This window comes from Bombina bombina, chromosome 5 (assembly GCF_027579735.1).
Source record: "Bombina bombina isolate aBomBom1 chromosome 5, aBomBom1.pri, whole genome shotgun sequence".
Lineage (NCBI taxonomy): Eukaryota > Metazoa > Chordata > Amphibia > Anura > Bombinatoridae > Bombina > Bombina bombina.
The window spans coordinates 695,507,184-695,531,635 of record NC_069503.1 but is presented as its reverse complement, the minus strand read 5'-3'; the positions used below and the strand labels follow the sequence as shown (position 1 = coordinate 695,531,635).

At 42.3% G+C, this 24,452-nt stretch overlaps 1 protein-coding gene across 1 annotated transcript in view; it reads left to right on the top strand.

Moving 5' to 3' along the window:
- The window catches only part of RPP40 (ribonuclease P/MRP subunit p40), a 246,499-nt gene that overhangs the window by 93,932 nt on the left and 128,115 nt on the right, over positions 1 to 24,452 (top strand). Inside the window, 2 exon segments of the mRNA XM_053714698.1 lie at positions 21,427 to 21,522; positions 21,631 to 21,756. Coding sequence (XP_053570673.1) covers positions 21,427 to 21,522; positions 21,631 to 21,756 — 222 coding nt within the window.

Genomic DNA, 24,452 nt, shown 5'->3' with positions numbered 1-24,452 from the left:
TGCCGACTAACTCTCCCCACGTGTCAGATCCTTTGACTCCCGCTCAAGGGACTCACGCTGAAATGGCGCCAAGTACATCAAGGGCGCCCATAGCGATTACTTTACAAGACATGGCAGCAGTCATGGATAATACACTGTCAGCGGTATTAGCCAGACTACCTGAATTTAGAGGTAAGCGAGATAGCTCTGGGGTTAGACGAAATGCAGAGCATACTGACTCTTTAAGAACCATGTCTGATACTGCCTCACAATATGCTGAAGCTGAGGAAGGAGAACTTCAGTCTGTGGGTGATGTTTCTGATTCAGGAAGGGTACCTGATTCTGATATTTCTACATTTAAATTTAAGCTTGAACACCTCCGCGTGTTACTTAAGGAGGTTTTAGCTGCTCTGAATGACTGTGACACAATTGCAGTGCCAGAGAAATTGTATAGACTGGATAAATACTATGCAGTGCCGGTGTGTACTGATGTTTTTCCAATACCTAAAAGGTTTACAGAAATTATTACTAAGGAATGGGATAGACCAGGTGTGCCGTTCTCTCCCCCTCCTATTTTTAGAAAAATGTTTCCTATAGACGCCACCACACGGGACTTATGGCAGACAGTCCCTAAGGTGGAGGGAGCAGTTTCTACTTTAGCAAAGCGTACTACTATCCCTGTCGAGGACAGTTGTGCTTTTTCAGATCCAATGGATAAAAAATTAGGTTACCTTAAGAAAATATTTAGTCAACAAGGTTTTATCCTACAGCCCCTTGCATGCATTGCCCCTGTCACTGCTGCTGCGGTGTTCTGGTTTGAGTCTCTGGAAGAGGCCTTACAGGTAGCGACTCCATTGGATGACATACTTGGCAAACTTAGGGCACTTAAGCTAGCCAATTCTTTTGTTTCTGATGCCATTGTTCATTAGACTAAACTAACGGCTAAGAATTCTGGTTTTGCTATACAGGCGCGCAGGGCGCTATGGCTTAAATCATGGTCAGCTGACGTGACTTCAAAATCTAAGCTGCTTAACATTCCCTTCAAGGGGCAGACCTTATTCGGGCCTGGTTTGAAGGAGATTATTGCTGATATCACTGGAGGAAAAAGCCATGCCCTTCCTCAGGACAGGTCCAAATCCAGGGCCAAACAGTCTAATTTTCGTGCCTTTCGAAACTTCAAGGCAGGTGCGGCATCAACCTCCTCTAATGCAAGACAAGAGTGAACTGTTGCTCAGTCCAAGGCGGTCTGGAGGCCTAACCAGACCTGGAACAAAGGTAAGCAGGCTAAAAAAACCTGCTGCTGTCTCTAAGACAGCATGAAGGAACGGCCCCCTATCCGGTAACGGATCTAGTGGGGGGCAGACTTTCACTCTTCGCCCAGGCGTGGGCAAGAGATGTTCAGGATCCCTGGGCGTTGGAAATTATATCTCAGGGATATCTTCTGGACTTCAGTTTCTCCCCCAAAAGGGAGATTTCACCTTTCACAATTATCTGCAAACCAGATAAAGAGAGAGGCATTCTTACACTGTGTACGAGACCTCCTAGTTATGGGAGTGATCCATCCAGTTCCAAAAGAGGAACAAGGACAGGGTTTTTACTCAAATCTGTTTGTGGTTCCCAAAAAGACGGGAACCTTCAGACCAATTTTGGATCTAAAGATCTTAAACAAATTCCTCAGAGTTCCATCATTCAAGATGGAAACTATTCGTACCATCCTGCCTATGATCCAGGAGGGTCAATATATGACTACAGTGGATCTAAAGGATGCTTATCTTCACATTCCGATACACAAAGATCATCATCGGTTTCTCAGGTTTGCCTTTCTGGACAGGCATTACCAGTTTGTAGCTCTTCCTTTTGGATTAGCTACAGCCCCAAGAATCTTCACGAAGGTTCTAGGGTCGCTTCTGGCGGTTCTAAGGCCGCGGGGCATTTCGGTGGCCCCTTAATTAGACGACATCCTGATACAGGCGTCAAACTTTCAGATTGCCAAGTCTCATACGGACATAGTACTGGCATTTCTGAGGTCGCATGGGTGGAAAGTGAACGAGGAAAAGAGTTCTCTATCCCCACTCAAAAGAGTTTCCTTCCTAGGGACTCTGATAGATTCTATAGAAATGAAAATTTACCTGACGGAGTCCAGGTTATCAAAGCTTCTAAATTCCTGCCGTATTCTTCATTCCATTCCGCGCCCTTCGGTGGCTCAGTGCATGGAAGTAATCGGCTTAATGGTAGCGGCAATGGACATAGTGCCGTTTGCACGCTTACATCTCAGACCGCTGCAACTATGCATGCTCAGTCAGTGGAACGGGGATTACACAGATTTGTCCCCTCTACTAAATCTGGATCAAGAGACCAGGGATTCTCTTCTCTGGTGGCTATCTCGGGTCCATCTGTCCAAAGGTATGACCTTTCGCAGGCCAGATTGGACAATTGTGAAGACAGATGCCAGCCTTCTAGGTTGGGGTGCAGTCTGGAACTCCCCTGAAGGCTCAGGGATCGTGGACTCAGGAGGAGTCACTCCTTCCAATAAATATTCTGGAATTGAGAGCGATATTCAATGCTCTTCAAGCTTGGCCTCAGTTAGCAACTCTGAGGTTCATCAGATTTCAGTCGGACAACATCACGACTGTGGCTTACATCAACCATCAAGGGGGAACAAGAAGTTCCCTAGCGATGTTAGAAGTCTCAAAGATAATTCGCTGGGCGGAGATTCACTCTTGCCACCTATCAGCTATCCACATCCCAGGTGTAGAGAACTGGGAGGCGGATTTTATAAGTCGACAGACTTTTCATCCGGGGGAGTGGGAACTCCATCCGGAGGTGTTTGCACAAGTGGTTCATCGCTGGGGCAAACCAGAGTTGGATCTCATGGCGTCTCGACAGAACGCCAAGCTTCCTTGTTACGGATACAGGTCCAGGGACCTCAAGGCGACGCTGATAGATGCTCTAGCAGCGCCTTGGTCTTTCAACTTGGCTTATGTGTTTCCACCGTTTCCTCTGCTCCCTCGACTGATTGCCAAGATCAAGCAGGAGAGAGCATCGTTGATTCTAATAGCGCCTGCGTGGCCACGCAGGACCTGGTATGCAGATCTAGTGGACATGTCATCCTTTCCACCATGGACTCTGCCTCTGAGACAGGACCTTCTACTTCAGGGTCCTTCCCACCATCCAAATCTAATTTCTCTGAGACTGACTGCATGGAGATTGAACGCCTGATTTTATCAAAGCGTGGTTTCTCCGAGTCAGTCATTGATACCTTGATACAGGCACGAAAGCCTGTCACCAGGAAAATTTATCATAAAATATGGCGTAAATATCTTTACTGGTGTGAATCCAAGGGTTACTCATGGAGTAAAGTCAGGATTCCCAGGATATTATCCTTTCTCCAAGATGGTTTGGAAAAAGGATTGTCAGCTAGTTCCTTAAAGGGACAGATTTCTGCTCTGTCTATTCTTTTGCACAAGCGTCTGGCAGATGTTCCAGACGTTCAGGCATTTTGCCAGGCTTTAGTTAGAATCAAGCCTGTGTTTAGACCGGTTGCTTCGCCATGGAGCTTAAATTTGGTTCTTAAGGTTCTTCAAGGAGTTCCATTTGAACCTCTCCATTCCATAGATATCAAACTTTTATCTTGGAAAGTTCTTTTTTTGGCAGCTATTTCCTCGGCTCGTAGAGTCTCCGAGTTATCTGCCTTACAATGTGATTCTCCTTATCTGATTTTCCATACGTATAAGGTTGTCCTGCGTACCAAACCTGGGTTTTTACCTAAGGTGGTATCTAACAAGAATATCAATCAAGAGATTGTTGTTCCATCATTGTGTCCTAATCCTTCTTCAAAGAAGGAACGTCTATTACACAATCTAGACGTGGTTCGTGCTTTAAAGTTTTACTTACAAGCTACTAAAGATTTTCGACAAACATCTGCTTTGTTTGTGGTTTGCTCTGGACAGAGGAGAGGTCAAAAGTCTTCGGCAACCTCTCTTTCTTTTTGGCTAAGAAGCATAATACGCTTAGCCTATGAGACTGCTGGACAGCAACCCCCTGAAAGGATTACAGCTCATTCCACTAGAGCTGTTGCTTCCACCTGGGCCTTTAAAAATGAGGCGTCTGTTGAACAGATTTGCAAAGCGGCGACTTGGTCTTCGCTTCATACTTTTTCAAAATTCTACAAATTTGACTCTTTTGCTTCTTCGGAGGCTATTTTTGGGAGAAAGGTTTTACAGGCAGTGGTACCTTCCGTTTAAGTACCTGCCTTGTCCCTCCCTTCATCCGTGTACTTTAGCTTTGGTATTGGTATACTACAAGTAATGGATGATCCGTGGACTGGATACACCTTACAAGAGAAAACACAATTTATGCTTACCTGATAAATTTATTTCTCTTGTGGTGTATCCAGTTCACGGCCCGCCCTGTCATTTTAAGGCAGGTAATTTTTAAATTTAAACTACAGTCACCACTGCACCCTATGGTTTCTCCTTTCTCTGCTTGTTTTCGGTCGAATGACTGGATATGGTAGTGAGGGGAGGAGCTATATAACAGCTCTGCTGTGGGTGTCCTCTTGCAACTTCCTGTTGGGAATGAGAATATCCCACAAGTAATGGATGATCCGTGGACTGGATACACCACAAGAGAAATAAATTTATCAGGTAAGCATAAATTGTGTTTTTGTTTTTTTACTGTTTATAGTCCATATTCCTATATCCTCTTTACAGTTATGGAGGATTCTGATGCTGAGACTGTGCTCATTTCAGATTCAGTTACGGAGGATTCTGATACCAATTATGATATCTGATTCAGATTCTGTGTCCGGTGATCAATCCGGTTTGGCCTCGTTGACTCCTATCAACCAGTGTTGTTCCATATGCCATACAAGAGTGCCCGATTCCTTGGGCTCGGGGAATCGGGGATCTGCTGAGCCATCTGCCTCTGGGGTTCCTGTCTTCCAGGGGGCGTGTTCCCTACCGATTCTTCCTCTTACACATGTGGGTAACCCAGTTTACGGTTCCTCCATGCGGGCTGGCGTGTTTCCCCTGGAGTTAGCAGCACATTTTCGCTTTCTGATAATGTTGGCGATTTCTTTGAGAATGTGCTTGTGCCCTATTGTCCTGGGTATTCTGCCTTGGGGTGGGTCTCCACAGTATCCTGAGGGTTCTGTTCTGGAGTGTTGTGCCTTTCGTTACCGGATTGCGTGCCTTTGCGTATTGCTCAGACATCTGTTTGAGTTATTGAATTACCCTATAATTCTCGGATACGGGAATTTTCAGTCTGATAATCTGAATGGTACGACTCGTTAGACATGTGGGGATGAGGTAATCTCCTATTGTCTTTGTTTTGAGTTCTATCCCAGTTTTTTGTGATAGGGCTTCGTTTGGCTGGTCCTACGAGTAGGCCTGTCTTTTTTTTTTTTTTTTTTGGGCTTTAACCTTCGGGTTGCCTTGATTTTTTATTTGTATCCGATGGGATGTCTTTTATTTTTGTTATGTGTTCTTCGGGAACTTTCTGGGATCGATACTCTATTTCTTCGGAAGTTGTTTTGGACATGTTAGTCCTATGTTAAAAATGTCTGTTTTCCTTTCTTCCCCTTTGAGGGAGGATTTATGCAGCTTGCCGGTTAGGACCCTGTGTGCAGGCTGGTCCTGTTGGGTTCGTTCTGTCTTGCGGCTGTTCAGACACGTGGCGCTGTTCTGCTTGGCTGGTTCAGCTAGGTGATCATTTATTTACATGTTCAACTAAGCATTCGAGAGGACCTGTGGGTCTGTGCGGTGGGAAGGATTGTTTCAGTCCTTTATAGCCTTCAATCATAGATGACTGGGTCAGGGGAGTTTCCGTTGCTTCACTCTATCTGACATCTGATATCATCAGAACCTAGAGTTTCTCCCCATGCGGTGGAGGGTTGGAGGCCTTAGCGCCCTAATACCGCAGTTTGAGCGGTTTTGGCCTTCAGTTTTAAGGCTCTGGATTTGTCCTTTTGAGGCTTGATCCAACAACTTGTATGGATAGCTGTCTAGCTTTCGGAAGGTTTGCAGTTTAAAACCAGTTGCAGCTCTTGGCACCTTGAAGGTGTGCGCACAAGCTGTTTATAGTGTATCTAGATGCATCTCTTACTCTTTGACGTGTACTGTCTGAGTTCTGAGACCTTTGGGTCTTCTATTGCCTCCAGGTGAGTTAGATCTCCTTTTAGGGATCTGCGTTCCGGGTGATGGTTGATCCCTGTGGGAACTTTGTTTAGCTCGGGGTTCCCCGGAGCTGGGAAGGCTTAGCGCCTTTTCTCTTCCCTGTGTCCTCTGCCTGTGTGGAGGTGATGGGGAGACTAGCCCTGCTAGTAGGGTTTTGTGGACTTCGAGGTATCCCTTCTGTTGTCCTGAGGCTTGAGAAGTTCCTTCATCAACTTCTAGCCTTGCTTCTTGGAGCATTGGACTTTGGCTAGGGGTGGTTCCTTCCTTTGGTCAGGGTTTTCGAGTTCTCCTCGCTATCCGGATTCTCTGGATATGCATCCATTCCCTTTGTCTGGCTTTTTGGCCAGTTGGGGTGTTTAGTTCCAGGGTATGGTTGCCTGAACTATTAGGTGCCCGGACCTGTTTTTCTCCCTGAGACTTCCGTTTCTGGGGCTTTGCTCCTTTTTCCTGACCTAGTTTTGGGTTCCTGGATCTCAGGGCTTGTCGGGGTGTTCCACGGTGGTAGGAACTTGGGCTATGTCCTTGCTCCATCTACTTGACCAGGTCAGGATTGGCCTGGTTTTTGGAGTATTTATTATTCTTCACAACGGAGTAACCCATGTCATCTAAGAGTTAGCTGTGTGACTTGCGCCTCAAGGGTTGTGGGTTCATACCCAGCTGCTGGCGTTGAATTTCCAATTCTGGTGCGCCTTAGGGTCGCATTCCCCTGGTCAGTTTGCCAGTGTACCAGTGGATTCTCTGCACCTTTTCACCCTGATATTTATTCTACTGTTCCTTGTTCCTCTGCAGAATGATTGGGGGATGAGGGGAGTGGGAGGAGTATTTAAGCCTTTGGCTGGGGTGTCTTTGCCTCCTCCTGGTGGTCGGGTTCTTAATTCCCAAAAGTAATGAATGCAGCTGTGGACTCTTTCCATCAGAAGAAAAGAAAATTATCAGGTAAGCATAATTTATGTTTTTATCGACACTTTCCATTGAAATAGTTTCATATTATGCTACATGTACATTGTTTCTTAACTGTACTATGCACAGGTTCTGTTATTTTGAGTGGTCCTTGAAGTAAAATGAGTAATAAAATAATCATGTGACCAAAGGTGGGTGGTTTTGCTACACAAAGGAAAGGTTCATAGGTTATATTTTAATACGATAAATTTTCCTCTGTAAGAAGCACAACTGGGCTAAAAGAGGCTGCTTTGGTGGTAACTTGCCATAGAACAAGCTACTGAGCTGTTGTTCGTTCCTGGTAGAGCGCTTCTCTCTTTGTATGCATAGTTTAATGCAGCCTGAAATATATCAGAATTCCACTGGGATCTTATTTGATCAACATCTGAAAAATAAGTTCACACAGGCTGAAGCTTAGTGATATTTGTGTAAGTGTAGGTCTGTGTTTTGGTTTTTTTAAGTCCCATATTTTTCAAGAACTGTATTTTGCATCTATCTTTTTTTTTGTATGTGCTTTTGTTATATGCAATTTGGCACTGTGTAACTTTTATTCGTCTTTTGTGACTAAAATATTAATAAGCCAATTCTGTCTTTGGGCTCTAGTATCTTAATTCACAAACCCTTAGAGACAAGATTGTAATCACGTTACCAAGCTGTTACTTGCGTGGGTTACTTGCACATTTTCAGCATTTATTCTTCTGAGTATTACTAGAATGTCATTGGGGTTCCCAAAGAAACCCATATCTAAAGTCTTAGGTGGTGGCAGCGTAATACGTAGTTATGATAGCATGATTAAGGGTTGTTAACCCAAAACTTTGCTTATAATATATCTGTCTGACCCAGATGTTCCAATAAAGTTGTGAATATATTCTTGGTGCTGTGGATTCTTTTGGAATTTGGGTGGTGCACAATGTTATCTATATGGCACACATGAACTAGAACTGTCTAGCTGGGAAAAAGTGTCAAAATACATTGAGATAAGAGGCAGCCTTCAAGGACTTAGAAATTAGCATATGAGCCTACCTAGGTTTAGCTATTGTAACAATTACCAGGAGAATAAAGCACATTTGATGATAAAAGTAATTGGAAAGTTGTTTAAAATTGCATGCCCTATCTGAATCATGAAATTTTAATTATGACTTGACTGTCCCTTTTAAAGGTACACGAAACCCCAAATTTCTCTTTCATGATTCAGACAGAACATGTGATTTTAAAACAACTTTCCAGTTTACTTCAGTTATTTAATTTGCTTCATCCTCTATATCCTTAGTTGAAAAGCATACCTAGGTAGCCTCATTACTGGGAACTAGCTGCTGATTGGTGGCTGCACATTAATACCTCTTTATATTGGTTCAACAGATGTTTTGAGCTAGCTGCTAGTAATGCATTTCTGATCCTTCAACAAAGGATAGCAAGAGAATTAAGCAAATTTGATGATAGAAGTACATTGTAAAGTTGTTTAAAATTGCATGCTCTGTCTGAATTGTGAAATAAATATTTTGGGTTTCATGTCCCTTTGAGGGGAATAAAAATTAAATTTCATGGTTCACATGAAGCATGCAATTTTAAGAGACTTCAAGTTTGCTTTGTTCTTTTAGTATTCTTTCCTGAGAAGCATAACTAGGAAGTTTTCAGGAGTAGCAATATGCTACTGGAAGCTAGCTGGTGACTGGTGACTACACACATGTGTCTGGTTATTTGCTCACTAGCTCCCAGTAGTGCCTTGCTGGTTGTGTGCTGGCTTTAACACCTTAACTGCTAAGCCATTTACACCCTGCGCTGAAGTTTTTAGATGCAGCTTACTTTTAAGCCCTACTGTAGACCATTTTTCAGTGAGAAACCCACACATATATTGTGGGGGGGGGGGGGGGTTTCAGCAGATTTAGACTATACCATTATTTTATGTATATATCTTGACGTGTGATCTGTACAACAAATGTGTTAAAATGTAATGCATTTCTGATCCTTCAACAAAGGATAGCAAGAGAATTAAGCAAATTTGATGATAGAAGTACATTGTAAAGTTGTTTAAAATTGCATGCTCTGTCTGAATTGTGAAATAAATATTTTGGGTTTCATGTCCCTTTGAGGGGAATAAAAATTAAATTTCATGGTTCACATGAAGCATGCAATTTTAAGAGACTTCAAGTTTGCTTTGTTCTTTTAGTATTCTTTCCTGAGAAGCATAACTAGGAAGTTTTCAGGAGTAGCAATATGCTACTGGAAGCTAGCTGGTGACTGGTGACTACACACATGTGTCTGGTTATTTGCTCACTAGCTCCCAGTAGTGCCTTGCTGGTTGTGTGCTGGCTTTAACACCTTAACTGCTAAGCCATTTACACCCTGCGCTGAAGTTTTTAGATGCAGCTTACTTTTAAGCCCTACTGTAGACCATTTTTCAGTGAGAAACCCACACATATATTGTGGGGGGGGGGGGGGGGTTTCAGCAGATTTAGACTATACCATTATTTTATGTATATATCTTGACGTGTGATCTGTACAACAAATGTGTTAAAATGTATATTTTCTTCTTAATGGGAAAAAGTCCACAGCCACATTTATTACTTTTGGGAAATAAGAACCTGGCCACCAGGAGGAGGCAAAGATCCCCCAGCCAAATGCTTAAATACTTCTCCCACTTCCCTCATCCCCCAGTCATTCTTTGCCTTTCGTCCCAGGAGGTTGACAGAGAAGTGTCAGAATTTTTGTCTGTTATGGAGGGTAATACTCTTCGCAGTGGGACAGGAGTTTTAAGTAGCTTTATAAGCTTCTCACTGAGGGCCTGGGTGAAAGTTAGAGTCCGGAGATGCAGGGAGAGCTCTCCTCTGCGACACCATCCCGACTCATATTAACAGCTCCTACAGCAATCAGCGTTGACAAGTTTCACAGATTGCTTTCTTCTCTCAAGTCCATGTCAGGAGCGGTGCTATGACCTGTCACACTTGAAGGGCCGTGTTCCTGTTCCACAGCGTAGATTCTGGTAAGATTGTTTTTATTTTTTACTATAAATAGTTAACACAGAAGACATGGTCACAGTGTGGCGCCTTTTATCTTTATAGAATCAAGGGTTAATATCTCCTTAGGGGGATTATTGAACAGGGGGGAATAATAATTTTATGTGTTTATTTGATTTTATGCTGCTTTATGTGTGTGTGAGATGTTATGGGCTCTTAGGCTGTTAAGGAATATACAGGTTTCACTTTCACTTTGAGAGCCATGCAGCTTACAAGCTTGGCACGCTTTCTCTCATAGCAGGGACAGTCTGTGATTCATTCCTTCCTTCGTGACTATCAGAGAGGAGTCATACATCTCTGTACTGTCTGGGTCATAGGAGGTGATGAGTGCCCCAGCCATTGGGGTATAGAGGTGCCGTTATTTTATTTAAAAAAAAAAAAAGATGTTTTATCTCTCTAGTTCTCCGGTTATTGCACTAGTAATAGAGGATTCGGTTTCTTTAGAGGGCACTCCCTATATTCCTAAAGAGCAATTCCTGTTTATATGGGGAGGAGGCCCTAGTTCCCCCTCTCATTTATGTTCCATATGCCTTGATAATGTGATAATATCAAACATGTTTGATATCACAGAGCCGTCCACCTCACCTACATTGTAATCTCTATACACATGCAGTTTCCCCGTAACATTGCTGATCCTCCATCTGGATGGGGCCTTTTTTCTCCAGACGTTACTGCGCAGTTTACATATTGCACTCCTTCCCAGAGTACATCAAATAATTTTTGGATTTAACTGATAGGGTTATCCGAGGATGAAGTTCTTTCTGAGACTTCAGAGTATGAACTTTCTGGGTCAGAGTCTGCTGCCTCTCCACCTTCAGCTGCGGAGGAACCAGACCTTAGTTTTAGGAATTTGCGCTTCTTCTAAAGGAAGTTTTTGGCAAATTCAGGGGTTCCAGAGGTCATATTGCCTGACGAACCTTTATTTCCAAAATTGAATAGAGTTTGAGGACAGGGTGGTGCCTTCTCTTCCCTGCTCCTGTTGTCCCGGGTATTCCACCTTGGACTGTACAGTTCCTTGCGGGTGCGACTATCCCTGAGTGTTGTGCCTTTCATTACAGAATTGTGCGCCTTCCTGTGTTACTCAGACATGTTTTTTTCAGTTATTGAACAACCCTATCCTTATTGGATACGGAAATACTCAGTCTGCTCTTCGAAATGGCGCACCTCATTAGACATGTGGGGATGATATAATCTCCTGATTGTCCATGTATTGAGATCTTTTCCAGTTTTTTTTTTTTTTTTGGAAGATCTGGGCTCCGTTTGGCTGGTCCTGTGGTAGGCCTGTTTCTTTTCGGGCGTTAAACTACGGGTTGCCTTGTATTTTATTTTCATCCGATAGGATGTCCTGTCTGTTTTCCTTCTTCCCCTCTGAGGGAGGATTTATGCGGCTTGACGGTTAGGACCCGGATTGCAGGCTGGTCCTGTTTGGGTTCAGTTCTGTCTGTGGCGCCGCTCTGCTTGGCTGGTCTGGTAGAGGCGCAGAGTGCTCATGTTATCCTCTGTGTTCAACTAAGCATTCTAGAGGACCGGTGGGTCAGTGAGGCAGTTAGGATTGTCTCAGTCCTTTATAGCCTTCAATTTGGATGACTGGGTCAGTGGAGTTCCGCTGCGTGTCTCTCTTGTGTCTGGGGTTGTCAGACCCTAGAGCTCCTTCCCATGTAGTCGAGGGTTGGTGGACTTGTGCCCTCTTGCCGCAGAGTTGGGCGGTTTGGCCTTTTTTCTGGACTTAGTTCTCAGCAGCTAGTAATTTATTGGGTAGTTCACCTGCCTTGCAGCGGATGTGTTGCAGGATGTTATCAGCTGCAGCTATTGCACGTTGACTGTGTACTGTCTAACTGTTTTTTATGAGACCTTTCTCCAACATAGGTGTGTCCGGTCCACGGCGTCATCCTTACTTGTGGGATATTCTCTTCCCCAACAGGAAATGGCAAAGAGCCCAGCAAAGCTGGTCACATGATCCCTCCTAGGCTCCGCCTACCCCAGTCATTCTCTTTGCCGTTGTACAGGCAACATCTCCACGGAGATGGCTTAGAGTTTTTTATTCCATCCAGGAAGGTCAATTCATGACCACGGTGGATTTAAAGGATGCGTATCTACATATTCCTATCCACAAGGAACATCATCGGTTCCTAAGGTTCGCATTCCTGGACAAGCATTACCAGTTCGTGGCGCTTCCTTTCGGATTAGCCACTGCTCCAAGGATTTTCACAAAGGTACTAGGGTCCCTTCTAGCAGTGCTAAGACCAAGGGGCATTGCTGTAGTACCTTACTTGGACGACATTCTGATTCAAGCGTCGTCCCTTCCTCAAGCAAAGGCTCACACGAACATCGTCCTGGCCTTTCTCAGATCTCACGGATGGAAAGTGAACGTGGAAAAGAGTTCTCTATCTCCGTCAACAAGGGTTCCCTTCTTGGGAACAATAATAGACTCCTTAGAAATGAGGATTTTTCTGACAGAGGCCAGAAAAACAAAACTTCTAGACTCTTGTCGGATACTTCATTCCGTTCCTCTTCCTTCCATAGCGCAGTGCATGGAAGTGATAGGTTTGATGGTAGCGGCAATGGACATAGTTCCTTTTGCGCGCATTCATCTAAGACCATTACAACTGTGCATGCTCAGTCAGTGGAATGGGGACTATACAAACTTGTCTCCGAGGATACAAGTAAATCAGAGGACCAGAGACTCACTCCGTTGGTGGCTGTCCCTGGACAACCTGTCACAAGGGATGACCTTCCGCAGACCAGAGTGGGTCATTGTCACGACCGACGCCAGTCTGATGGGCTGGGGCGCGGTCTGGGGATCCCTGAAAGCTCAGGGTCTTTGGTCTCGGGAAGAATCTCTTCTACCGATAAATATTCTGGAACTGAGAGCGATATTCAATGCTCTCAAGGCTTGGCCTCAGCTAGCGAGGGCCAAGTTCATACGGTTTCAATCAGACAACATGACAACTGTTGCGTACGTCAACCATCAGGGGGGAACAAGGAGTTCCCTGGCGATGGAAGAAGTGACCAAAATCATTCTATGGGCGGAGTCTCACTCCTGCCACCTGTCTGCTATCCACATCCCAGGAGTGGAAAATTGGGAAGCGGATTTTCTGAGTCGTCAGACATTGCATCCGGGGGAGTGGGAACTCCATCCGGAAATCTTTGCCCAAGTCACTCAACTGTGGGGCATTCCAGACATGGATCTGATGGCCTCTCGTCAGAACTTCAAAGTTCCTTGCTACGGGTCCAGATCCAGGGATCCCAAGGCGGCTCTAGTGGATGCACTAGTAGCACCTTGGACCTTCAAACTAGCTTATGTATTCCCGCCGTTTCCTCTCATCCCCAGGCTGGTAGCCAGGATCAATCAGGAAAGGGCGTCTGTGATCTTGATAGCTCCTGCGTGGCCACGCAGGACTTGGTATGCAGATCTGGTGAATATGTCATCGGCTCCACCATGGAAGCTACCTTTGAGACGAGACCTTCTTGTTCAAGGTCCGTTTGAACATCCGAATCTGGTCTCACTCCAGCTGACTGCTTGGAGATTGAACGCTTGATCTTATCGAAGCGAGGGTTCTCAGATTCTGTTATCGATACTCTTGTTCAGGCTAGAAAGCCTGTAACTAGAAAGATTTACCACAAAATTTGGAAAAAATATATCTGTTGGTGTGAATCTAAAGGATTCCCTTGGGACAAGGTTAAGATTCCTAAGATTCTATCGTTCCTTCAAGAAGGATTGGAAAAAGGATTATCTGCAAGTTCCCTGAAGGGACAGATTTCTGCCTTGTCTGTGTTACTTCACAAAAAGCTGGCAGCTGTGCCAGATGTTCAAGCCTTTGTTCAGGCTCTGGTTAGAATCAAGCCTGTTTACAAACCTTTGACTCCTCCTTGGAGTCTCAATTTAGTTCTTTCAGTTCTTCAGGGGGTTCCGTTTGAACCCTTACATTCCGTTGATATTAAGTTATTATCTTGGAAAGTTTTGTTTTTGGTTGCAATTTCTTCTGCTAGAAGAGTTTCAGAGTTATCTGCTCTGCAGTGTTCTCCTCCTTATCTGGTGTTCCATGCAGATAAGGTGGTTTTACGTACTAAACCTGGTTTTCTTCCAAAAGTTGTTTCTAACAAAAACATTAACCAGGAGATTATCGTACCTTCTCTGTGTCCGAAACCAGTTTCGAAGAAGGAACGTTTGTTGCACAATTTGGATGTTGTTCGCGCTCTAAAATTCTATTTAGATGCTACAAAGGATTTTAGACAAACATCTTCCTTGTTTGTTGTTTATTCCGGTAAAAGGAGAGGTCAAAAAGCAACTTCTACCTCTCTCTCTTTTTGGATTAAAAGCATCATCAGATTGGCTTACGAGACTGCCGGACGGCAGCCTCCCGAAAGAATCACAGCTCATTCCACTAGGGCTGTGGCTTCCACATGGGCCTTCAAGAACGAGGCTTCTGTTGATCAGATATGTAGGGCAGCGACTTGGTCTTCACTGCACACTTTTACCAAATTTTACAAGTTTGATACTTTTGCTTCTTCTGAGGCTATTTTTGGGAGAAAGGTTTTGCAAGCCGTGGTGCCTTCCATCTAGGTGACCTGATTTGCTCCCTCCCATCATCCGTGTCCTAAAGCTTTGGTATTGGTTCCCACAAGTAAGGATGACGCCGTGGACCGGACACACCTATGTTGGAGAAAACAGAATTTATGTTTACCTGATAAATTACTTTCTCCACCGGTGTGTCCGGCCCACGGCCCGCCCTGGTTTTTTAATCAGGTCTGATAATTTATTTTCTTTAACTACAGTCACCACGGTATCATATGGTTTCTCCTATGCAAATATTCCTCCTTAACGTCGGTCGAATGACTGGGGTAGGCGGAGCCTAGGAGGGATCATGTGACCAGCTTTGCTGGGCTCTTTGCCATTTCCTGTTGGGGAAGAGAATATCCCACAAGTAAGGATGACGCCGTGGACCGGACACACCGTTGGAGAAAGTAATTTATCAGGTAAACATAAATTCTGTTTTTGGTCTTCCTCTGTTGTCTCCATGTGAGGTAGGTCTCCTTTTAGGGACCTGGGTTCCCCTCTGGGATATGGTCGTTCCCTGTTAGGGGCACTGGGCGTGGTCTCCTTGGGCTCTGCTCGGAGCTGGGGATGCTGTGTGTCCTTTTCTCTCTATACTCCTCTGATTGTATGGAGGTGATGTGGAGACCAGCCTTTGCTCGAGTGATTTTTGCCTTGGGGTATCCCCTTGCTGGTCCTGTGGCTGTTTGAGAGTCTATGGGCTATATGAATAAAAACTTTATTAAAAAGCGACACGTTTCTCAGCTAACTCAGAGCTGTTTTTTAGCCTGATGAAACAGCTCTGAGTTAGCTGAGAAACGCGTCGCTTTTTAATAAAGTTTTTATTCATATACACTTGCTATCTTTTTTGGTGTACTCTCACGTGAATTTTGCTGGTTCTGCGGAAACTAGCAATTAGAGACTTATCCTGTTTTTTTGCCTGGAGGTTCCAGTCTACTGGGCGACTGTTAGGTCCCAGTTTGCTGTGAGTACACCCGCAGGTGCCTTGGATGTTGATACTTGTCCTAACTTCCACAAAGGATCCTTTTTGACTGCCTGATCTCGCCAGTGAGCTGGACCACTGTGAGGCTCCAGTCTGCACCATTAGCACCAGAGGGTGCGCTCCCTTTGTGAGTATCCATTTGTACTTGCTCTAATTGAAGTTTCTGCTTGTGGCTGTACTAGGCCATGTTTGGGGCCTCTGTTTTCTCTTTTTTCAGTTACCAACTCCCCAGGAGGACCATCCTATGACTGAGAGCTGCCACGTCGTTTTTGGAATTACCTGTTTTGGGACTATTTCCTCACCATTCACTTTGGACACTGTTTGGTATTTTTATGGTGTTTATTTTGGTATCATTGTTTTGAGTTTTTTTTCTGTGGTGTTTTTTCCATTACTGTTCTTGGCTCAGGAGGCGCCCCCTAAAGGTGTTGGTGCATAGTGGTGTGCACCACATTCTATTTATTTCAATTCTTTAGGAGGATTCCTTCCATGTTCATTTGCGTTTGAGATTGATCTCTCCTGTTGCCTGTGGCTTCATGTCTTGTGGGCAGGTGCTCTACCTTTCTTTCATGTAATTAGCAAGAGTCCATGAGCTAGTGACGTATGGGATATACATTCCTACCAGGAGGGGCAAAGTTTCCCAAACCTTAAAATGCCTATAAATACACCCCTCACCACACCCACAATTCAGTTTTACAAACTTTGCCTCCCATGGAGGTGGTGAAGTAAGTTTGTGCTACAGAAAGATTGCTAATCATCCTGATATTCATTGTTTTGTACAGGCTTTGGTCCGTATCAAGCCTGTCATTCATTCAATCTTTCCTCTTTGGAGTCTCAATTTGGTGCTGAGGGCTTTACAGGCTCCTCCGTTTGAAACTATGCATTTTCTGAACATTAAATTACTTTCTTGGAAAAGTATTGTTCCTTTTGGTTATTTCTTCTGCTAGAAGAATTTTTGAGTTATCTGCTCTTTTTTTGTGAATATCCTTTTCTGATTTTTCATCAGGATAAGGCAGTGTTACTGCCTGATATTCATCATTTTGTTCAGGTTTTGATTCGTATCAAACCTGTCATTAAGCCAATTTCTCCTCCTTGGAGTCTTAATTGGGTTCTGAAGGTTTTTCAGGCTTTTCTATTTGAGCATATGCTTGCTCTGGACATTAATTACTTTCATGGAAAGTATTGTTCTTTTTGGACATCTCTTCAGCTAGAACAGTTTTTGAATTATCTGTTCTTTCTTGTGAATCTCTTTTTTTCTGATTTTTTTCATCAGGATAAGGTGGTTTTTGCTGTCCTCATTTCAATTCTTACCTAAAGTTGTAAATTCTAACAAACATTAGGGAGGAATTATTGTTTTCCTAAGACTTCTTTGGTGAGATTCTTACTTTCTTTGGATATGGTAAGAGTTTTTGAAATTCTTTGTTGAAGCTATTCAGATTTCAGATAGACTTCTAGTCTATTTTTTATCTTTTCTGGTTTTAGGAAGGTCAAAAGCTTCTGCCATTTATTTGGCATCTTGCTTAAACTTTTGATTCATCATGCTTATTTGGAGTCGGGTGGATTCCCGCCTCGGAGGATTACGGCTCATTCTACTAGGTAAGTTTCTACTTCCTGGGCTTTTTAAGAATGAAGCTTCTGTTGTTCAGATTTGCAAAGCAATGACTTGGTCTTCTTTGCATACTTTTACTATGTTTTACCATTTTGATGTTTTCTCTTCTTTAGAAGCAGTTTTGGTAGAATGGTACTTCACGCAGCTGTCTCAGTTTGATTCTTCTGCTTATAATTTCATTTTTTTTCATTATAAAAATTGAAACTTTTTTGATTTGGGTAGTGGATTAATTTTTCAGCGGAATTGGCTGTCTTTATTTTATCCCTCCCTCTCTAGTGACTCTTGCGTGGAAGTTCCACATCTTGGGTATTTATTATCCCATACGTCACTAGCTCATGGACTCTTGCTAATTACATGAAAGAAAACATAATTTATGTAAGAACTTACCTGATAAATTCATTTCTTTCATATTAGCAAGAGTCCATGAGGCCCACTCTTTTTTGTGGTGGTTATGATTTTTTTGTATAAAGCACAATTATTCCAATTCCTTATTTTTTTGATGCTTTCGCTCCTTTCTTATCACCCCACTTCTTGGCTATTCGTTAAACTGAATTGTGGGTGTGGTGAGGGGTGTATTTATAGGCATTTTAAGGTTTGGGAAACTTTGCCCCTCCTGGTAGGAATGTATATCCCATACGTCACTAGCTCATGGACTCTTGCTAATATGAAAGAAATGAATTTATCAGGTAAGTTCTTACATAAATTGTTTTTTTTTGGCCCCATCCCCTTTCTTAGGGTAGAGGACCTATTCTCCTTCTTATGGAGGTGTGGTCCCTTTTCTTAGGGATTCAGTAGGTTGTAACTGAGAGTTAACCTTCAGAGAGGGGTGTTTCTTTCTGGGTTGTTATGTTCAATCTGGAGTCTTGCTGGCTCCGTGTCGAGACTATGGTGGGCTTTTTGTTAGATTCCTTTGGGTCTACGGCCTTGTCGTCTGTTTCTGAGAAGTCAGGTTGGCACCCGTGCTCTGTTGGAATGGCTGTGGCTCGTTTTTGAGCTGGTGTTGGGGTTCTTCTGTTCCCCTGTTTCAGACCTGCCGATGCTTGGGCTGGCCCGGCTGGGAGTGGGTTCTGAGATGCGTTGTCATCTTCAGGATCTAGGTTGGCATAGTAGCTAGCTCCCTGGGCTTGCAAGCAGAATGTCCAGGGTTACCATACACCTTAGGGTGCTGAGTGTAACCTCTCTCTCTTGGGGTTGCAGTGGGCCTTGTTGAGGTTATGTGCTTCCCCCTTTGGAGCCCTGTGTGTAGGTCTGGCGGCTTCCATTGCTTAGAGTTTGCCCTCTGTCTTGGAGTCTTTCTTTTGCAATCTGTTCTCTTGCTGGCCGCTTTTTACTTCTCCGCAAGTATTTTTCTGTGCCATCCTGATGATGGCTGCATGTTCTTGACTCAGGGTTTTTCGTCCGGGTCTGTTACACGTTCTTTTTTGTCTGAATACTTTAGTATTCTTAGTTTTGACGATGTGAGGACTCGGTCTTCAGTTGTCTTTCGATGCTTTGCACGATATTGAGAGAAGGGTTTCTCATTTAGATGCCCGGTCCTAAACTTCTGGTTTCTGCTTCGTCTGGGCGTAGCCTCCCCTTGTCTGTCAGGATCCATTTGGATCTTTTGTGAGCTAGGCTCGCTATTGGGGGTTTTCCTTTAATGGATTTTGTAGTGACCTTTCGGTTTCCCTTCAGTTCTTCCTTGCCCTATCCCTTGGGGAGTTTAGGCTGGTGTTCCCCTCTTTAGTGAGGGGTGAGTGGTTAGGGACCGACTGCTGGGTGACGGTGTCTCTTGGAGGACTGTTGGCTCAGTTGAGTCCGATTTTGTGGTCTCTAGCTAGGCTTCTGGACTATTTGCTGGTCAGTGTCCTTGGGGCCTTTCCTTTTTAAGGTTTCTCGACTTCTTTGGGTAGTGGTTTCGGGCTTGGTGCTCTCAGAATGGGCCGCCTATTGTACCCTCCCGTTTTGGCATTCAGTGTCCTCTTTAGCTTGGGTATGGTTTTCCCAAAAGTAATGAATGCGGCTGTGGACTCTTTCCCATTAGGAAGAAAAACATAAATTATGCTTACCTGATAATTTCATTTTCTTCCGTGGTAAAGAGCCACAGCCCCTCGCCCGTTTTTTTATGTGGGGCTTCTTAGTTGTATTCTTCTTGCACCTTTTCACCCTGATTTTTCTTCTACTGTTCCTTGTTCCTCGGCAGAATGACTGAGGGAAGTGGGAGGAGTATTTAAGCCTCCTGGTGGCCAGGTTCTTATTTCCCAAAAGTAATGAATGCGGCTGTGGACTCTTTCCCACGGAAGAAAATGAAATGATCAGGTAAGCAAAATTTGTTTTTTATTATAAAATTTAATAAACAGGGTTTTATACAATTGTGTTTTTTTTCTTTTCTTTTTCTTAACACTGTATTAAAAAAGAAGGGGTTATCATCATATAAATAAGGGTCTTTTTAGTTCTATAACTTTGTATTGCACTATTACCATAGTGATCACTTGGCTATTTTGGGCTTTAAAAGAAGGGGTCTTGTGGATCTATAGGCCTTTTTGTTGGCCTATTAAAAGTGCCTAGAGACCCTTGTCATTTAATTTTACAGGTGGCCCTCGTTTGGCGCCAGTTCAAAATAACACCCTTTTTTCAGTCATGTGACTGCTATTGAAAAGCACTGAGAGCAGTGTATTGATTAAAATAAGGGCAGGCCAGTAGCTGGAGCTGTCCGCGTGTGTTGCAGCAAAGATATGCAAGCCAAGCAGGCTGAAATTAATCAGTGTAACCAGACCTGAGCTATCGAGCAGCTTTCAAAGGAACAAGATCTAGCAGCCACTTCCCTTTTATCTTCCTGCCCAACTGCTTGAAGGTCAGGGTGCCTAGAAATCAGTCCATACTGGAATGCATAGAATAGCTGCAGACCCGATATTATCTAACATGCTAACAATGCAGAAAAATGCAAGTAAAAAATGTTTTTGTTTATTAAACTTAGTTTGATGATACAGTCTGTGTTGTGTGATTATTTTATTAGGTTTATAATGCTGTTTAGCATTTAAAGCCTTCATTTCAAAGCTTTAAAAATAATGTATTAGGTGTTACTTATGTCAATTTTTTTGAGGTACCTGGAACCTAACTCCCTCACTTTCCATTGACTGACTTACATTATAAACTGGGTTTCTATTTACAACCATTCCTTCTGGAACCTAACCCCGGCGTAAACTGAGGGCTACCTGTGTGTATATATATGTTTTTTTGTTTTTTTTTTGTTTTTTTCCCATCTTCTAAATTCTATAGTCCAAAAGAAGAAAGCGTTATCCTCTTATAAATTAGGGCTTTTGGGTATATTTATATAACTAATGTGCACATAGTGACTCCTATGGCCCTCTACTCATCTGGCTATTAAAACTTACATCTCTGTAAGTTGCGTTTTTATTGCAAAGGACAGACGCATACATTAAAATATAATGCTCAAAAATGTTTTTTTTGCATGATTTTTAGCAGGGCATTGTTTCACCACTGATGGCAAAATTATTTCCCCTGAGTTTTTCCTATATTGTTGGACGATCCTGTTAAGTTATCTGTTTAGGTTGTTGCCCTGCTCTGCTTGCTTATTAAGGGACAGATTAAGAGTGGCGTTCAAACGTTTGCGAGCATTAGGGGGTTTATCGTGGGTGTTTGTGCTTGTCAGGTTTACCCCTGGTATTACGAGTTGAAACGCTAGTTTACGCTAGAATGATTTGTCAGGTGGAAAAAAAGGCAAACAAAGGGCTTTAACATTAAGATACATACATATGCATGTTTAAAGAGATATGTATGTATGTATGTACTGTATGTGTGTGTGTGTATGTATGTATGTATGTATGTATGTATATATATATATATATATATATATAATATATATATATATATACTGTATATAATGTGTATGTGAAATGTTTATATTTTTATGTCCTTTTAAGCGCACATGAGAATATGCGATCGTTTTTGCACGCAAGTATGGTGTTAGCGCAGTTAATGCTCTAGCAGGAGCGTTAATTAGCGCTCCACTTGTAATCTGGCCCTAAATAGATAACACAAGTAGAGTAACCAAGAAATGTTTTGTGGATTACTTTCTTTATGATGTTACAGTTTCTTATTAGTCATCAAACTAAGTTATGCTTTCTATGTCTTGTGTGTGTAACTATTGCTCTTTTTATTTGTTTGTTTTTAAGGAAAACTTATCATATCTGTAGACAAAGACACTTATGAGGAACTGGGTCTGAAGGGCCACCCATCTCTCCATTCTGGTAAAAAAGCCATGCGATTTAGTAAGTATTATAAGAATGTGTGCATATATTTATGTATTGCACTTTTATGGCCTTTTTTTAAACTGTTAATCATAAAGAATGTTTACATATATCTCTCAATTTTTGTAGTTATTAATCTTGATTTGACTGATCAAGATTTTGCTCCTGAAGGCAAGAAGTACAAACGTGTAAACTGGTCATTATCTGAAAAAAATCCTCTTGCATTTGATTTTCTTCTTGCATTGGAAAACATAGGTAATGTTTTTGTTGTTGTTGTTGTTACCATTACTAATAGCTATTGTTTTAAAAAGATAGTAATCGGTATAACAAGTGGCATGATGATGTATAAGCTCTATAATGACATGTAAATATTATGTAAATGACATAAGATGTTGTTTTCACGCGAGCCCAACCCAAATAGACAAGCTTTCAGAAGAATTCATTCCTTTCTCAAGTCTGAAGCAATACTGACCAATTCAATGGAATTTACAGATTATATCTTGAAACACAGGATGGCTAAAAAGTGTTACAGATGTCTGAGTGCAGAGAGAGGAGGGTGTGTTGTAAAAATCATGAGGGGGGCTTAAATGATAGAGGCAGACAGTGTCCAGTGTAGGAGAAATATATACTTTTACATAGAGCATATACTTATATAAAGTTATATATCAACATGGAATCAATATGTTTAGATGTGAAATTATGTATACAGGGGGAATATGAAACAGTCAAAAAAGGAACACTTACTGGTGACCTATGTATAAAGAGTGTGGAATATACAATGTAATGGACTATATGAAAGTACATTACAAAAATGTTTGATAATGTGTTAAGAACCCAGAGTCCACATTTAATCCAGAGTTTAATGAGTTGAAGTGCATCATCAATTTCATTTCAAATGTTTCTTTCCATGGCGTTTTTGAGGTTGCCTCTGAGGGGCCTATTTATAAATGCCGACAACATACGCTCTTTGCATTTATCATTGCACCAGCAGTTCTTGTGAACTGCTGGTGCAATGCCGCCCCCTGCAGATTCGCGGCCAATCGGCCGCTAGCAGAGGGTGTCAATCAACCCGATCGTATTCGATCAGGTTGATTTCTGGCGATGTCTGTCCACCGCCTCAGAGCTTGATAAATATGCCCCTCTGAATCTTCATTTTGAGGTTTTGCATGGAGTTGTCAGGTTGGGTGAAATGGTGACCAACAGGGGTACAGTATTTAGTTTCACAGTGATTTTTGATTGAGTGTCTGTGTAAGTTCATCCGAAGGAGCAGTTTTTGGCTTGTTTCTCCAATATAAAATATATAGTGTGTGTGTGTGTGAGAAAAAAAACTTAAAGGGACACTGAACCCAATTTTTTTTCTTCCATGATTCAGATAGAGCATGCAATTTTAAGCAACTTTCTAATTTACTCCTATTATCAAATTTTCTTAATTCTCTTGCTATATTTATTTGAAAAGCAAGAATGTAAGTTTAGATGCCGGCCCATTTTTGGTGATCAACCTGGGTTCTTCTTGCGGATTAATGGATAAATTTACCCACCAATAAACAAGTGCTGTCCAGGTTCTGAACCAAACATTGTCTTAAATGCCTTCTTCAAATAAAGATAGCAAGAGAACAAAGAAAAATTGATAATAGGAGTAAATTAGAAAGTTGCTTAAAATTGCATGCTCTATCTCAGGGGTGGGCAAGAGGTAGATTGTGGTCTACCAGTGGACCGTGAGTGAATTTTGAGGTGACCGCCTGTAAGATTTGAAAAGTCTGCATAATAGAAGAAAGATTACTCACACATCGACGGCAGCGAGGTTCTTCACTCAGAATCTAGAATTCTAGATAGAATCTAGATTCTGAGTGAAGAGCCTCGCCACCGTAGATGTGTGAGAAATCTATTTTAATTTTTTATTTTTTTTTAAATCGGCTATGACTCTGAGTCTATGACGGCGGTATTGGCACTGTACTTCAGCATGCGCGACGCAGCTGTAGCTGAACTCGCTGCCCCAGCTTTGCTTAAAGGTCCTGCCCCCTAATCAACCTGACTTGGTGTCCAGCCAATAAAATTACTTGAGTCTTGAGCCGTCTTGATTGTGAGACTACTTATCATACGCAGGCGCTGTACACAGATAAGGTTGCTTGACGGTCCCAGCGTGACGTAAAGAGAGAGCTCTCGCAGTAAGTAAAGACAGAGCACGGTTGTATTTGTTACAAAAACGCAGCTTGATTTTTAAAGCTGTATTATTTGTGTCAAAAATACAATTTGCAGCCAGCAGTTCCTATTTGTAGCAAAAATACAATTTTCAGCCAGCAGGTCCTATTTGTGGCAGAAATACAATTTTCAGACTGCAGGTTCTATTTGTAGCAAAAATAAAATTTTAAACTAGATAAATACAAAATAAATACAATATTGTAATTATTATTATCAAGACTGGTGTTTTTTAGTTAGGTGACCACGTCACTTGGAATAAAATTAGAGGTAGCCCTTGCCTTACAAAAGTCTGCCCACCCCTGCTCTATCTGAATCACGAAAGAACAAATTTGGGTTCAGTGTCCCTTTAATTGTAATTCTGCAGTTATAGTTTATTTGTCGTTATCATTAACATCATTAAAGGGACATGAAACCCAAATTTTTTCTTTCATAATTTAGAAAGAACATGCAATTTTAAACCACTTTTAAATTTACTTCTATTATCTCATTTGCTTCATTCTCTAGATATACTTTGCTAAAAAGCATATCTAGATAGGCTCAGTAGCTTCTGATTGGTTGCTGCACATAGATGCCTCATGTGATTAGCTCACCCATGTGCATTGCTATTTCTTCAATACAGGATATCTAAAGAATGAAGCAAATTAGATAATAGAAGTACATTGGAATGTTGTTTAAAATTGTATTCTCTACTCGAATCATGAAATAATTTTTTGGGGTTTAGTGTCCCTTTTAATATTATTATTTTTCAATTT